This window comes from Manis pentadactyla, chromosome 13, assembly GCF_030020395.1.
Source record: "Manis pentadactyla isolate mManPen7 chromosome 13, mManPen7.hap1, whole genome shotgun sequence".
Taxonomy (NCBI): Eukaryota; Metazoa; Chordata; class Mammalia; order Pholidota; family Manidae; genus Manis; species Manis pentadactyla.
Window position 1 is genome coordinate 82,372,495 of NC_080031.1, and position 18,513 is coordinate 82,391,007.

At 36.2% G+C, this 18,513-nt stretch overlaps 2 protein-coding genes across 3 annotated transcripts; one reads left to right on the forward strand and one right to left on the reverse strand.

Annotated features, from left to right (window-relative positions):
• Positions 1-4,473: 4,473 nt before the first annotated feature.
• LOC118921381 (olfactory receptor 2L13) lies at positions 4,474-12,133 on the reverse strand. Of its 2 annotated transcripts, XM_057490701.1 has the most exons (2): positions 11,228-12,133; positions 4,474-4,506 (listed from the first exon to the last, which is right to left on the reverse strand). In XM_057490701.1, exons 1-2 carry the CDS (start codon positions 12,131-12,133, stop codon positions 4,474-4,476), a joined length of 939 nt encoding a protein of 312 aa, XP_057346684.1. The 2 variants fall into 2 exon arrangements, with proteins under 2 accessions (XP_057346684.1, XP_036759013.2); XM_036903118.2 differs by lacking the exon at positions 4,474-4,506 and having other exon boundaries at positions 11,195-12,133.
• On the forward strand, positions 6,981-7,919 carry LOC118921394 (olfactory receptor 2L5-like). The gene has a single exon (XM_036903128.2). The coding sequence runs from the start codon at positions 6,981-6,983 to the stop codon at positions 7,917-7,919; it is 939 nt and encodes a 312-aa protein (XP_036759023.2).
• Positions 12,134-18,513: the final 6,380 nt, after the last annotated feature.

Below are 18,513 nucleotides of genomic sequence, written 5' to 3' on the forward strand. Positions count from 1 at the left end.
AACAGTTCTATGATCTGTTAAACTCATGTAACAATCAAACTCATGTTCACTGTGTTTTAACATTAGTTTTGATCTCAAGAATGCCCAAGACTTCAGGGCTTCCCCCGTCTTTAGGAACTAAACTGTTTTTTAGTTCGCCACTCAAGTCTCAGCAATTCTTTGTTGATTGTACAACAACACATGGAAAAATATATATATTTTAAGTCTAAGTTTGAGTAAGCTGCTTAAAGACTTGTGTACTTTTTGAAGACATGAACAATGAACCTAAAATGTAAATCATTATACAGTTCTGGAAAGAATTGGTGATACACCTACTAATCTGTTGTGAAGTGCTAGTGAAACAGTGAAATTGAAAACAAAATCAATACTGATCTTTATACTACTAAAAATTTCTTACCTATACTTATCGTAGATAAGACTAAGGTCTACACTAAATCATACTGTATTCATGAAAATATGGTCACTAAAAAAAATACTGTATGACAAAATACATACTAAATGTTTAAATGGGTACAAAGGGGACTTCAAAAATGAAGAAAATTTATTTATACGTAATTCAGCCAAAACTTTTCTTAGAAAAGCAAGTGAATGCATTATGCTCCGGGTCTGTGATGAATCCTCTGGAGTTGGGGAAGATTGTATCTTGGTGGAGAGGCTTTGCAGTGTGTATGTAAGAGAAACTGTATTCTCCACCAGTAGGGCTGTTTTCACGACAGACTGGGATGTGCTTGCCTAACTGTTGATACTTTCTGCAGTGTGGATTGTTGTCTGGGTTGAAATCATACCAGATTTAAGGAGATCAGTTTAGGAGACGACTGTCATGATCTATGTGAGAGTTAGTCAAGCCCAGAATTATATTTTAAGTGCAGATAGGGAGTGAATGGCTGCAATTTTTATAAAATAAAATGATTTGGGAACTAGTTCATAAGCATGCTCCTTTAAAGAAGGGAAGATCAATGATGGTCTTTGTAAAAGACAGTGCTGAGTCACATTGGTGTAGGCTCCAGATGGGCTCCCGTGAAATTTAATTAATAAAATAACACATTTATGTCCAAATCCTCAATATCAATTGCATAGAATAGCATTTCTTTCTTGGCTGTTTGTGGGATTTCTTTTTTCTTTTTCTCTTTTTCCCAATCAGTGCACAGCGGTTAAAAGTTTCCTAGGGTAACTTATGCTTAAACACTCTTTTATCTTATATGAAAGAGTTCTTCCTAATTTATTTCTTGTCTAGATTAACTCAAAGTATAAAATGGATAAAAACATAGAAGCTAAATAGTAATGGACAAGATTAACTGCCTTGGGAGCAATAATCTATTTTCTAAATTTAAAAGACACCTTCAGGAAATAATCCATGCCTTCACAGGTATAGTGGCAGTATCATGGTTAACAAGAATTTTTTCCAAATTTCCCTGATTGTATTCATCTCTGTGTTTAATTTTTTACACTTGATTTTTAATATTTTAGGCATGTCATGGAGCTTCCAAGGAAATAATATCTTTATTAACAACCTAGGATGTGTTGTGAAAATAAAATAGTACATAGAAACAATCTGGGACTTTATCACTTAGAAATCCAGGGAGTAGATGGTAACTATGGTGGTAACTACATTGCGGGCAGAGCTGCTGATGAAGATGTTAAATGTCACAGCTACTGTTAAATGATGACTTCTGTATGTCACATTGGAAGTATCCTGGCTTTGTTATTTCAACCAATCATGAAGTGATTGTTTTTTACTAGTTTATTGATATATAATGGACAAATAAAAATTGTATGTATTTGAAGTTCACAGTTAATGTTTCCATATATATACACATTTAAACTGTCACCCAAATGAAGCTAATTAACATAACCATCAACCTCACATAATTCTATTTTTTTCTTTTGTCTGCTGAGAACACCACCAGCTGGTGACATTCCTTCCAGCAAATTTCAAGTTTACAAAACCATATGTAACTACAGGCACATCGCTGTGCATTTGATCTTCAGAGCTTACTCATTTTAATAATAGTAATGCAATATTTTACTCACATCTCCCGATTTCTCCCTCCCTTCAACCACTGACAAACACCATTCTACCCTCTACCTCTATGATTCTGATATTTTTGATGCCACATTAGTGTCATCAAACTGTTTTCTCTTCCTGAGCCTGGATTATTTCACTCAGCTAATGCCCTCCAGGTATATCCAATGTTGTTGCAAATGGCAGTACTTCCTTTTTGAAGGCTGTAATATACGTATATATATATATATATATTCATTCATCAGTGGATATTTGCATTATTCCCCTATCTTAGCTATTGTGAATAATGCTGCAATAATCATAGGAGTTTGGATAATGATTTGATTTCCTCTGGATATATACCAAGTGGGATTGCTGGCATATGGTACTTCTATTTTTAAATTTTTGAGGAACATCTGTATAGTATTCCACTCATTGTAACAATTTCAATTCATCACCATGATGTACAAATGAACTGAATATATCCTGAATATGTAGATATACAACTTGATTTACACAGGAGATAATTTTTGCATGTATTTCAAATCAGGATCATTTTGGCAGGAACATTTTTGTATTGTAAATAAGACGTGAATTAGAGTTCATTTAGAAGCTCTGAGGACAAGGTGTGCATTCTCTACATCTTTCATTAAGTTTGGATTGTTGCAGGAAACAAGTCAGGTTATGGGTAAGATAGCAAGAAAGAGAAAACAGAAAATATAAAAATAAGAATTACACATACACAAAAAAACAATTTACTTGATCATAAGGGAAATCATATATATTCTTTACCTTTTCATCTGTAGTGAATATATATTTTAATAGATTTCATGTGACTTTTAGTTTGATTTTTAGTAGACATGATAAATTTATTTCAGAGTTGACCTCAAATATTTTAAGGGCTAGTGAAGGATATTTATTCGGACAAAATTAATATGTAAATATCTGTATCTATTACTCTAGTATCTAAATTACTAGCAGAGCAACCAGAGAATGTCTCTTAAATCTCTGAATCTTCTCTTATCTGAAAATTGCCAGATTATATCAGCCTCAAGAGCTAGTGGTCAAGTTAATCTTGACACAAATTTTGACACACATCAGACTGCCCCTAGTGTAGAAGGTCAATAAAAATTTACAGCTTCAACTTCTTTTCCATGTAAGGACCTCATCTTGCTTCAGGGCTTGTTTCTCTGAATCACTGAGAAACCAGGTGTTTTTACTTTTCTCCTGTGTGTATTTTCAGTAAGGCTGATATCCAAATCACAAATTAAGTGGAATTTAAAAAATGAAGTCAGGTGAAAATCTAATTTAAATGGTCTGTAAAAGATTCCTTATTATTATTTCTTAGAAAAAAGTAAAATAAAAGGGAAATATTTACAGGAGAACAAAAGCAATCTGTATTCCTTAGACCTTGAAACATATTCAATGGCTGAGGTTTCTTCCCTTTCAGATGCATCACCTCTTTAAGTGATTAAATGCAAGCTTAATACTAAAGGACAGAGGGACACAGCCAATCAAGTGATGTACAAATGAACTGAATATGTAGATATATACAACTTGATTTACACAGGAGATAATTTTTGCATGTATTCATCTAACTTGCCTTTCATTATTTCTGTTCTGTGTGGCTTTTTCCTCATGATTAAACTGAGGTGATATTAACTACCTCAGGGGGCCTTTGCCACAGTCAGCCCTGTATAAAATGGAAATGATCGGAATACATACAATCTTTATTTAATCGGTAATAACAAATATTACATTTTCAATCTTGTCAGTGTTTGTACTAATAAGATCAGATCCCACAATATCAGTCAATAGAAAGTTTTCATGTTGAATCCAAATGCCTTGTTATAAAAAAAATGCATTCTCCCAGTTTTTCTCTGCAGCTTGTTGGCAGCAATTGAAAATCAATTTTTTCACATTTGCCCAAGATTGTGCTGTAGGTTTCCTATAATTTATTTGGCAGGTCATATATAAAATAAGTTGAGAACATGCAAATTAAATAAAATAATTCCATCACTTTAATATTTTACTCAAATAATGCATGGGTAGGGCATCCAAAATTTACAGGGTAAAACAATGGTCCTCTTGTTTGAGTTAAATCCATCCCTGTGAACTCCAAGGCAAATGTTTCAAACTATTTAATAATTTTCCCCAGTATGTTGCCAATGTTTTAAAAAATATTCATATGTTCTAACGTCTGATTCCTAAACCCCAAATGCCAAACAATTATTTGGGACCTGGGCCACTGCAGACGGGGAGCTGACCCCACCCTCCACCATCCCTTCACCATATTCCCGTCTTGCATGCACTCAACGTAGGTACAGCCCACTTTACGTCTTGGGGAAATAGGATATTCCCCCATTATTCCATATTCTATAACTTATTGACTGCTTATAAAAATATGACCTTTGCAAAACCTGATGCTATCTTATTGGCCATTAATGCATATATTTCTTGTCATCAAATTACTATACTTTCTCTGAAGACATTTTCAGATTTAACTTTATAGCTGATGTTGATAATTGTCAAGAATTTATTTTTAAGAAAATATTTAGACTTGAATAATGTTCTGTAATAAATTATTTCTCCTTTATTTTTCTGCTTTTTACATTCTAGTTCAATATTGTGGCTCATATTTAACTGTTCTGAGAAACTGTTTGATAATATTCATTCCATAATTTCTATGTCATATGCATTTTTATGAATGTTCATAAGTATATATTGGGCCATCTTATCTTAATTCTTTAATTCTCTTATCTTTTCAACATGTCAAACTTTTATTTCTCATTGCTGTTTTGCTTTCTCCATCTTATCTTTTAAAACTTTCATTGAATCCATTATACTATTATCTTTTTGATTTCCAGAAGTCCTTTATTATTACCCTTTTGTAGCACATGTTATTAGTACTGTGGAATTAACAACTTCTTATATTTCTCTGAAGATATGTAATTTTCTCATCAAGATAAATTGTATTTATGTAGTGTCTGTGTGACTTCTGTCCTACACTGAGAGACATCCTCAACAGTATGATGGTCTTTGGTCCTGGAAAGGAATTAGAGACTGACATATTGCAACACTTCTATGTTTACACATTGCTGCTATTCCTCTAGAGAATCCACATTTATTCCCACTTAGAAGACCCTAAGGATGCCATTTCTTCTTTTCTCTATTTAAGTGACAGTTTCTCAAAATTCCTCCTTCCAAAAGACTGCAGAACTCTTTTTATCCTTGGTTACACCCTGTCCTCCCTTCCCCACTTCTTTACATTTATAACATAGTTATTTCTTTATTATCATGTTAGTTTAGTTTTATGACAGAGATGTGATAAATATAAGTGCTAATCCCCACAATTATCTGGTAATGTAAAGAGTTTTAGATAAATGAAATTAAAAGGAAAATTGAGAGAGACTGAGAAATTGCCATAGACCAATGTGTAATGTTATACACATACTGGGAAGCAAACAGACAGAACACATCCTCTTCGAGAGAGCTCGAGCAGAGCTGTGGAAGCCGCAGTGAGACTGTGGTGCAGACTCTCACACACAGGGCACTCTGAGGCCAGAGGCTCCAGAAGTTAGTTCAGGGGCCAAAAGAGAGTGCCTCTGCATAAATGATATTGGCAATAAGGACTCACTGTAGATTTCTAAAAAGAAAAGCAGCAGTTAATAGTACATATCTTTTAAGAAACTTGATTTGGCACTATTTTGCAAGGAAAATTCAGAAAGGGTTATTGATTTGCAACATCAGAAGGTAGGCTACTCTGTTTTCAGAGTTATTAGAGCTTAAGTATGTTTTAAAAATCATCCTCTAAGGGACATAAAAGATGTACTCAAATATCAGTCTATATTTATGCTAGTACACTGATTTTTATGCAAACATCTGAAGTTTATGGTCTGAACTTAATGATAACTGAATTTATATAAGGTAATAAAATATCTATATCTTATTCAAGACAGTATAGGTATATATTACTCTTAAAGTTTTTTAATTCCTATAAAATATTTTTGCTACACATGTTTGCTTCATGAAGATTTTATCTCACGGGAAAAACTTGGGGCTTTTTATTCTAAATAGTTAAATTTCTTCTTCCTTATAGAGCTGTAATTTTCGTGAATAAACCACAGTAAGATGAAAGTAATGAAGTAAATATAGTTTATCTGCACATCTGTGATGATTAGTGTCCCTGAGTTCTATTCATGTGTCCATTGCCCATCTGTCTTATTTGGAAAAATGTTTATTCAAGCCACCCATCCATTTTTTAATTGGGTTATTTGTCTTTCTGGTGATGATTGTATGATTTATTTATATATTTTTGATATTAGCCCTAAATTGGATATATCATGTGTAAATATAGTCTCCATACAGTAAGTTGTCATTTTGTGTTGTTGACAGTTTCATCAATAGGTGAACTGATAAAGAATATGTGGTCATATATAAAACAGAATATGGCGCAGCCAAAAAAACGAAATACATCTTGCCATTTGCAACAACACTGATGGGCCTAGGGTATTATGCCAAGTGAAATAATCCAGTCAGAAAAAGAAAACTGGCATATGATTTTACTTATATGTGGAATCTAAAAACCGACCACAACCAAAGGAACTAAACAGAAATAGCCTCATAGACACTTGGCAGTGGCTGGTGGTCACCATGGTGGAGGGGTGGGGTGGTGGGTGAGTTACGGGAAGGAGATAAAGAGGCACAAAGTCTCAATCATAACATAAATTAGTCATGGGGATGAAAGTACAGCACAGTGAATATAGTCACTAGTTCTGTAACATATTTCCATGTGGATGGATAGTAACTATACTGGTTGGGGTAAGAATTTAATATTGTATATAACTGTGGAAAACATGGTGTGGTATGCTTGAAGCCGGTATAATATTGTATATGAACTATAGCTCAATAAAAAAGCTTATTACACTGTATTTACCTTAATGTACACTTGTTTTAGGAACAGTTAAAGGAGTGAAATATGGAGAATCACAACCACACATCAACTGATTTCATCTTATTGGGGTTGTTCCCACAGTCTCCAGCTGGCTTGTTCTTCTTCATTCTCGTTGTTCTCATTTTCCTAACGGCTCTGTTGGGCAACCTTTCCATGATCCTTCTGATCCTCCTGGACACCCATCTCCACACACCCATGTACTTCCTGCTTAGCCAGCTCTCCCTGATGGACCTGAGCTACATCTCCACCATTGTCCCCAAAATGGCTTCCAGTTATCTCTCTGGAAACAAGTCTATCTCCTCAATAGCGTGTGGGGTTCAGAGCTTCTTGTTCTTGACTTTAGCAGCTGCAGAAGGATTACTACTGGCATCTATGGCCTACGATCGTTATGTGGCTATTTGCTTTCCTCTCCACTATCCTGTCCTTATGAGCAAAAGAGTGTGTGTGCTGATGATAACAGGATCTTGGATAATTGGCTCCATCAATTCCTGTGTCCACACCATACATGCCTTTCATATCCCTTATTGCCAATCCAGGGCCATCAACCATTTCTTCTGTGATGTCCCAGCCATGCTGACTCTGGCCTGCATGGACACCTGGGTCTACGAGTACACAGTGTTTCTGAGTACCACGCTTTTTCTTGTGTTCCCTTTCATTGGCATTGCATGTTCCTATGGCCGTGTTCTCCTGGCTGTCCACCGCATGCACTCATCTGAAGGGAGGAGGAAGGCCTATTCCACCTGCAGCACCCACCTCACTGTGGTGACCTCCTACTATGTGCCCTTTGCTTACACTTACCTGTGCCCAAGACCCCTCAGAACTCCAACAGAGGATAAAATACTGGCTGTGATCTACACTCTCCTGACCCCAATGCTCAACCCCATCATATACAGCCTGAGAAACAGGGAGGTGATGGGGGCCTGGAGGAGAGTGACTCAGAGCTTCTGCTCTGTGAAAAATTAGACAACAGTCTCTTTAGGACTGCAGCCGTAGAAGCAGATAAATTTAAAAATTAAGGACAATATCACCCCAAGACTAAGACATGAATTTAAGTTAATCTAGAGATTAAATATTTGAGATTTGACCAAACAATTGTACATTTCTGACTTCTTAACTTCCATTGTGGTAATTTTTAATAAAGTACATATAGTTCTCACTACCATTTGGGCAATAAATATTTTTAATATGTAGAAATAAAGTAAAAACTGCCAAACTTAATGTTATCATTCAGTATAATAGATCATCTATACATAATGTATATCCCAAAATGTCTAAATTATTGCAAAGGAACAATAAGTATTATAACATTGTTTGATCTAATTGAAACAAGACAAATATTTCAATTATAATTTACTCTTGACTCATATATATTGGTTCTCCTATTCCCAGTTTTCAAAGGAATGCCTGTTATAGAGATTAGGTGGAGAACCCTAAAGGGAATTAAGAGTGCTTGGACCACTGTACAGTATGGACATACAGGAAATACAGTAAGTTTATATCATATATGGGAGGGGCCATGAAAATGTCTAGATGTACCTCAAGGAAGTGATTTATTCACAGGTCTATCTCAGGTTTAAAAGTTATGTTTGTGGAGATGCAAAATGACGTATACAGGAATGAGAGCCACTTTTTAAAAGATTAATGTAAGTTATATATTATTAGTGCAGATTAATCAATCTGAGAACACCTCTAGCATCCTTCAAAATGCACTCAATTGTATTTCTCAAGTAGCCACTTGTTAACCTTTTATACAAAAATTTATGTTATGGGCATTTAATTTTCCACATCCTATTCTCAAAATTCTGCTTATACCATTAGGGGGTTGATTTGGGGTCATCCTCTCTGGATGAAAATTTTTAATAGATATTCCTGCCCATTCACTAGCCTATATAGTTCCCACCATCACTCCCAGCTGAGCTGTACATTATGGATGAAGCATCATCAGGGTTCAGGAGGGAATTCTGTTTACTCTTCATTCGGGGAGGACAGGTAGGAAGTAAAATGCTAGAATGGGCAGAAAAGAATCTCTGAATTATCCAAATCATGAACATTGATGAATCTCTGATTATTATAAATGGAAATAATTTTCCCCACATCATCATTTTACTGATTCAAAGCTTGATTTTTGGATTGGCAAGTTAGTATGACTTTCTCACCTCCCACTATTTTATTGGAAATGTTCTTATCATAATGTACTGCATGATAATATAATTATATTCCATATTGAAGTAATTGCTTGCATGTTGTTGAACATTTACCTCATTTCATCAATTAATTCACAAATAGGCATGAAAAAGAAGATATTTACTGCTTAATATCAATGACCAAGTAATTTTTAAGCATTTACTCTTTCTAACAAGGTATTCAAACTGAATTAAATGTGATTTGGAAAATAATTAGCTAATGATCTAAACTATAATAAATTTATTTTTAACATAAATAAAACCAGTCCAGCTTAATCAAAAAATGTTACATTATAAGAGATTCAGAAGTTTGCATAATCCCCAGAAATTCTAAACAATCAGGTTTGTAGACTCCACAACCTCAATAAATTTTCAACCTATGCCTGAGAATGATCCAAGCAAAGAGAGCACTATTGCCTCCCCACCCCTGGTCCTCACAGCTCCAGGACCATCTGATAGGCTACCCTGGGAACGTAGTTCATGTATTGTCATTGTCTTACATTCTAATTTATTGTTGTTGAGATGTTCTCTGGTTTATTGTTCTAATGCTGCTTCGTTAGTGGATGTGCACATTCCTCTCTAATATTAAAGTTTGGGTGAAATAATCTAATGTAGAGTATAGATACAATCTCTGATCATACCTGAGAATCAGGTAAGCATAGGTCATAGCACAGATATCAGAAGTGTTGCTCCTAAAGATATGTTAAAGAGGTCAGATGAAACCCAATGTTAGTAGAAGGAGGGACATAATGAAGATCACAGCATAAATGAATTAAATGAAACCAAGAGCTGTTTTTTCAAGAAGATAAATAAAATAAGCAAACTCTGAGCCAGATTTATCAAGAAAAATAAAGAGGACACAAATAAACAAAATCAGAATTGAAAAAGGAATAGTTACAACTGACACCACAGAAATACAAAGAATTATCAGATAATTCTATGAAACATTATATGCCAATAAATTGGACAACTCAAACAAAATAAACCCTAGAAATGTACAAACTTTCAAGACTGAAACAGGAAGAAACAGAAAATCTGAATAGACCAATTACCGACAATGAAATTGAATTGGTAATCAAACACCTCCCAAGAAACAAATGTCCTGTCCCAGAGGGTTTTGCAGCTGAATTCTACCAAACATTTAAGGAAGAACTAATACCCATCCTTCTTAAAGTATTCCAAAAAATGGAGGAGGAGGAAATACTTCCAAACTCATTCTATGAGGCCAGATCACTCTAATACCAAAACAGAAAAAAAACACAATAAAAGAAAATAATAGAAAAATATCATTGATGAACATAGATGCAAAAATCCTAAACAAAACATATGCAGACCCAATTCAAATAGACATAAAAAAGATCATCCATCATGATCAAGTGGGATTAATTCAGGATTCAAGGATGGTACAATATGAATAAATCACTGTGATACACCACATTAACAAAAGGCAGGATAAAAACCAAATGATCATCTCAACAGATGGTAAAAAGCACTCAACAAAACTCAAAATCAATTCATGATACACTCAACAAAATGGGTATGTAAGAAACACATCTCAGCATAATAAATACTACATATGACAAGGCTACAACTAAATTGTATTAGATGTCTAAGGCTGTGCTGTCCCACACAGTAGCCACTGGACTCATGTGGCTATTGGGCAGTTGAGATGTATTTAGTCAAAATTGCAAGCATAAAGTACATGAAAGACTATGAAGAATTAGATTGAAAAGTAAAATATCACAATAATTTTATATTAACTACTTATAGTAATAATGTCAGCACAAGTATGAATACTATATTAATAAAAACATGTACAATCATGTCATAAATACATTGCATATAAAATATAATTATATATCATTAATATCAATATTTATTATAATGGTGTTTTTGATTAAATAAGTATATTATTACATCAATTTCACTTTCAAAATTGGCTACTAGAAAATGTTAAATGCACATGGCTCACATGATATTTCCATCAGACAGTTGTTCCAGGATGTTGTAGCCAACATGGAAAGGGGAGATAAAGGTGATTGAGGGCATCCATGATTATTCTTTCATGGCAAAAAATATCCTGAACACTCTTTTCATGGCCCCCAGGACCTCCTTATTCCTCAGGCTGTAGATGATGGGATTGAACATGGGAGTGAGGATGGTGTAGAAAACAGCCAAGACCTTATCTTCTGTTGGTGAGCGGAGGTTCCTGGGCCGAAGATAGGTGTAGACAAAAGGTGCATAGTAAAAGGTCACTACAGTTAAATGTGTGGAACATGTAGTAAAGGCCTTTTTCTGTCCCTCTTTTGAGCGCATATGGTAGACAGCAAAAAGTATCCGGCCATAGGAAGCAGTGATGCCAAGGAATGGAAGAAGCAGAAAAAGACTTGTGCTCACAAAAACCATGTACTCATAGACCCAGGTGTCCATGCAGGCCAGAGGCAACATGGCTGGGACATCGCAGAAGAAGTGATCAATGGCCCTAGACTGGCAGTAAGGAATATGGAGGGCATAGACAGTGTGTGCCAAGGAGTTGATAGACCCCAAGACCCAAGATCCTATGATCATCTTCACACACATCCTTTTACTCATGCGGATGGGATAGTGAAGGGGGTGGCAGATGGCCAGGTAACGGTCGTAGGCCATGGAGGCCAGGAGTAAGCCTTCTGAACACGCCATGGTCAGGAAGAAGAAACTCTGCACCCCACATCCCATGAAGGAGATGCCCTTCTGGCCTGAGAGGAAGTTGAACATCATCTTAGGGATGGTGGTGGAGATGTACATGAGGTCCATGAGGGAGAGCTGACTGAGGAGGAAGTACATGGGGGTGTGGAGCCTGGAATCCATACGTATGAGGTGAATCATTGCCGAGTTGCCCACAGAGGCGAGAAAGAATACAAGAATGATAAGGAACAAGAGAAGTAGGCCCGTTGGATGTGGGGGAAGTAACCCCAACAAAATGAAATCATCTGAAGTTTGATTCCAACTCTCCATGAAATATTGCTGCTTTAAATTCTGTGGAAGAATGATATCTTATTCTATAGTTTAGTTTCTGGGCAGTAGATCGAAACAGAATTAAACAATCAAAAAGCTCCTCACTAGAGAAGTAGGGATGTCCAAGAAGATGCTCCTGAGTCACAGCTAACATGTTTGTACTTACCCTCTTCAAATTTAAGTGTTTAAGTAGAGCATCAAAATTAGTATTATATATTAGTGATTAAGAATACAAATCAAGAAGAGGTTAAAATGAATAAATTTTCCTTTCTGGAATATTTTCCTAGCTTCTTATGTCCATACCTTTCCTTGGAAATTTTTATAATTCAACTTTTTATAGCTTATCTTTTCTCTTTATGTCACCTCAATTCTCATAATTTGTTCTTTCCTTCACTCAGCCTCTGAAACACATATAAATTTTCATTGTGGTACTTTTTATATGTGGTATGTTTTATTTCTTCCTTTACTCAGATTCAGAGTGTGATGGGACTTCCATTTTCTGTGTACTTTTCTGTCTGAGGGAGACTCTATGTCAATATTTGGATAATTTCCTTATTGGATATTGGACTTAATTTAATGCACTGGATTACATGAAGAACATTTGATTATATTATAACTTGGAGAATATCGTTCTGGTGGCTACAAGTTGGGTCTACAACAAATGCCATATTTAATAATCTTGGGAAACATATTACAGATATTTATGAGTTTTTTTTTTTTAAACCTCAACTTCAGAGAGTATTAAAGATGGTGGTGTTAGAGGTGAGACAGAGGCTTCCTCCTAAAACCGCATATAATACAAATACGACTAATGCTAAAAGAGCAACAGGAAAGAGGACTGCACCAGACTGCATTCACCTGGAGAAAAGAGCAGACGTCACGGAACAGGGTAACATACCAAAGCCATGGACCAGTGGGATGCAAGCCCTTCCCTCACCCCAGCTCAACGGCGGGAGGAAGGAAAACAGGGCTGGGAGGGAGTGGAGGCCTAGGACTGCTGAATACCTAACTCTGGAGATATGCTCTGGGAGCACAAACCTACATTTCATGGTGATTGCATGGTACTCCTGTGATTAGGGGTTTGAAAAACTGAGACAGGCAGAATTCCTGGAGAGACTGAGATTCCAGCCACTTGTGGAAAGCAAGGATCCATATCCAGCTGCTTGGGGACAAAAGAAAGGTGGGCAGTCTGAGAGACTTCCTAACAGCAAGATGGCTGCTAAAGGGGCAAGAGTCGCACAGAGTTTACTGCTCAGGAGAAAGGACAGGTAGACAAAATTGTCTGGGTGCACTCTGCCCAGCAGGTTGGGCGCTTTCATGATCTTCAGGCACTCCAGCTCCCTGGCTGGCTACAAACCTCCAAGGACGCCCTACCTGATACACAGCCTACTGCGTCTTCCTCCCAGCCAGCCCCACCTGGCTCACAAACCGGCAAACCCTACCCTGTATTAGGCCAGCCAGAGGGAAGACCTGTCTACAGCAACTACAAATGCAAAGCATAGAGGCTTATACCTGTGTGCTCAGCCCACTGTTTCAGGCAGTGGAAACAGGCATAGCGGCTGGGAAGCAGGAAACAGCTCTTTCCTCCCCTCAGGCACCAATACCACTCCCCTGAAACCCCTGACAGTGCTTCAGGGGCTGAGCATCTCCAGAGAGTAGAGCTTCTGGGCACTCAAGGGTGCCATATACAAATATGAAATTCTAAAGGAACCTGGTTCAAAGTAAAATTATTAATACAACTCCTGAGAAAGATTTAAATGACATCAACCTCATGAATCTTCCTGAAAGGGAGTTCAAAATAAAAATCATTAACATGTCATGGAGGTACATAAAAATATTCATGACCTCAGGAATGAATTCCGGTCAGAGATCCAATCTTTCAAGAGAACAATGGAGGGTATTAAAAGCAGATTAGATACAGTGGAGAAGACGAACAATGAAATAGAAACTAGAGAAGAGGAATACAGAGAAGCAAGGCATAGAGAGAAAAAAGGATCTCTAAGAATGAAAGAATATTGAGAGAAATGTGTGACCAATCCAAATGGAACAATATTTGCATTATAGGAGTACCAGAAGAAGAAGAGACAGAAAAAGGGATAGAGTGTCTTTGAGGAGGTAATTGCTGAAAACTTCCCCAATCTGGGGAAGGAGATAATCTCTCAGGCCATAGAGATCCACAGATCTCCCAACACAAGGGACCCAAAGAAGACAACACCAAGACATATAGTAATTAAAATGGCAAAGATCAAGGATAAGGACAGACTATTAAAAGCAGCCAGAGAGAGAAAAAAGATCACATACAAAGGAAAGTCCATCAGGATGTCATCAAACTTCTCAGCAGGAATCTTACAGGCCAGAAGGGAGTGGCATGATGTATTTAATGCAATGAAGCAGGAGGGCCTCAAACCAAGATTACTTTATCTGGCAAGATTATCATTTAAATTTGAAAGAGGGATTAAACAATTTCCACATAAGCAAAAGCTGAGAGAATTTACCTCCCACAAACCATCTCTACAGTGTATTTTGGAGGGACTGCTATAGATGGAAGTGTTCCTAAGGTTGAATACCTGTCACTAGAGGTAATAAAACCACAGTAAAGAAAGTATAACAGCTAATTACTAAGCAAATGCAAAATTAAATTAACTATCCCCAAAGTCAATCAAGGGATAGATAAAGAGTACAGAATATGATACCTAATAATATAAAGGATGGAGGAGAAGAAAAAGGTGGAGAAAAGAAAAAGAAACTTTAAATAGTGTTTGTAACAGCATATTAAGTGAGCTAAGTTAGACTCTTAGATAGTAAGGAAGTTAACCTTGAACCTTTGGTAACCATGAATCTAAAGCCTGCAAGGGCAATAAGTACATACCTATCGATAATCACCCTAAATGTAAATGGTCTGAATGCACCAATCAAAAGACATAGAGTCACTGAATGGATTAAAAAACAAGACCCATCTACATGCTGCCTACAAGAGATTCACTTCAAACCCAAAGACGAACACAGACTAAAAGTGAAGGGATGGAAAAAGATATTTCATGCAACTAATAGGGAGAAAAAAGCAGGAGTTGCAGTACTTGTATCAGACAAAATAGACTTCAAAACAAAGAAAGTCACAAGAGACAAAGGAGGACATTACATAATGATAATAGCACCAATCCAACAAGAAGACATAACCATTATAAATATCTATGCACCCAATACAGGAGCACCTACATATGGGAAACAAATTCTAACAGAATTAAAAAGGAAAATAGAATGCAATCCATTCATTCTAGGAGACTTCAACACTCCACTTACTCTGAAGGATAGATCAACCAGACAGAAAATAAGTAAGGAGACAGAGGCACTGAACAACACATTGGAACAGATGGACCTAACAGACATCTACAGAACTCTACACCCGAAGCAGCAGAATACACATTCTTCTCAAGTGCACATGGAACATTTACAAGAATAGATCACATACTAGGCCACAAAAAGAGTTTCATTAAATTTAAAAAGATTGAAATTGTACCAACCAGTTTCTCAGAACACAAGGGTATGAAACTAGAAATAAATTATGCAAAGAAAATGAAAAATCCCACAAACACATGGAGGCTTCACAACATGCTCCTAAAAAAAACCAATGGATCAATGACCAAATAAAAACAGAGATCAAGCAATATATGGAGACAAATGACAATAATTCAACACCGTAAAATCTGTGGGATGCAGCCAAGGCCATGCTAAGAGGAAAGTATACTGCAATACAGGCCTACCTCAGGAAAGAACAACAATCCCATATGAGCAGTCCAAACTCACAATTAATGAAACTAGAAAAAGAAGAAAAAATGAGGCCCAAAGTCAGTAGAAGGAGGGCCATAATAAAGATGAGAGCATAAATAAATAAAATTGAGAAGAATAAAACAATAGAAAGAATCAATGAACGCAAGAGCTGGTTCTGCAAGAAAATAAACAAATAGATAAACCCCTAGCCAGACTTATCAAGAAAAAAAGAGAGTCTACACACATAAACAGAATCAGAAATGAGAAAGGAAAAATAACTGAGGACACCACAGAAATACAAAGAATTATTAGAGAATACTATGAAAAATTATATGGTAACAAACTGGATAACCTAGAAGAAATGGACAACTTTCTAGAAAAATACAACCTTCCAAAGCTGACCCAGAAAGAAACAGAAAATCTGAACAGACAAATTACCAGCAACAAAATTGAAGTGGTAATCAAAAAACCACCTAAGAACAAAATGCCTGGACCAGATGACTTCACCACTAAATTTTATCAAATATTTAGTGAAGACCTAATACTCATCCTCCTTAAAGTTTTCCAAAGAGTAGAAGAAGAGGGAATACTTCCAAACTCATTCTATGAGGCTCTTTAATACCCAAACCAGGCAAAAGACCCCACAAAAAAAGAAAATTACAGACCAATATCCCCAATGAATGTAAATGCAAAAATACTCAGCAAAATATGAGCAAACTGAATTCAAAAATACATTAAAAAGTTCATCTATCATGATCAAGTAGGATTTATTCCAGGGACACAAGGATGGTACACCATTCAAAAATCCATCAACATCATCCACCACATGAAGAAAAAGAAGGATCAAAACCACATGATCATCTCCACAGATGCTGAAAAAGCATTTAACAAAATTCAACATCCATTCATGATAAAAACTCTCAACAAAATGGGTATAGAGGGCAAGTGCCTCAACATAATAAAGGCCATATATGACAAACCACAGCCTACATTATACTTCACAGCGGGAAGCTGAAAGCTTTTCCTTTAAGATCAGGAACAAAAGAAGGATACCCACTCTCCCCACTTTTATTCAACATAGTACTGGAGGTCCTAGTCATGGCAATCAGGCAACACAAAGAAATAAAAGGCATCCAGACTGGCAAGAAAGAAGTTAAACTGTCACAGTTTGCAGATAATATGATATTGTAGATAAAAAATATCTACCCTAAAGAAACCACTCCAAAACTACTAGATCTAATATCTAAATTCAGCAAAGTTGCAGGATACAAAATCAATATGCATAAATCTGTGGCATTCCTATACACTAACAATGAACTAGCAGAAAGGGAAATCTGGCAAACAATTCCATTCACAATTGCATCAAAAAGAATAAAATACCTAGGAAAAAACCTAACCAAGGAAGTGAAAGACCTATACTCTGAAGACTACAAGACACTCATGAGAGAAATTAAAGAAGATACCAATAAATCGAACACATCCTGTGCTCATGGATAGGAAGAATTAATATTGTCAAAATGGCCATCCTGCCTAAAGTAATCTACAGATTCAATGCAATCCCTATCAAAATACCAACAGCATTCTTCAATGAACTAGAGAAAATCATTCTAAAATTCATATGGAACCACAAAAAATCCTGATACCCAAAGCAATCCTGAGAAGGAAGAATAAAGCAGAAGGGATTATGCTCTCCAACTTCAAGCTCTACTATAAAGCCACAGTAATCAAGACAATTTGGTACTGGCACAAGAACAGACCCATAGATCAATAGACCAGACTAGAGAGCCCTGATATAAACCCAACCATATATGGTCAATTAATATATAATAAAGGAGTTATAGACATACAATGGGGAAATGACAGCCTCTTCAACAGCTGGTGCTGGCAAAACTGGACAGCTACATGTGAAAGAATGAGACTGGATTATTGTTTAACGCCATACACAAAAGTAAACTTAAAATGGATCAATGACCTGAATGTAAGTCATGAAACCATAAAACTCTTAGAAGACAACATAGGCAAATATCTCCTGAATATAAGCATGGGCAACATCTTCCTGAATGCATCTCCTTGAGCAAGGGAAACAAAAACAAAAATGAACACATGGGACTACATCAAACTAAAATTTGTGTACAGAAAAGGACACCATCAACAGAATAAAAAGGCATCTTACAGTATGGGAGAATATATTTGTAAGTGACATATCCAACAAGGAATTAACATACAAAATATATAAAGAACTTACATGCCTGAACACCCAAAAAGCAAATAACCCAATTAAAAAATGGGCAGAGGATATAAAGAGACAGTTCTCCAAAGAAGAAATTCAGATGGCCAACAGGCACATGAAAAGATGCTCCACATCACTAATTTTCAGAGAAATGCAAATTAAAACAACAGTGAGATATCACCTCACACCAGTAAGGATGGCCAGCATCGAAAAGACTAAGAACAACAAATGCTGGTGAGGATGTGAAAAAAGGGGAACCCTCCTACACTGCTAGTGGGAATGTAAGCTAGTTCAACCATTGTGTAAAGCAATATGGAGGTTCCTCAAAAAACTAGAAATAGAAATACCATTTGACCCGGGAATCCCACTCCTTGGAATATAC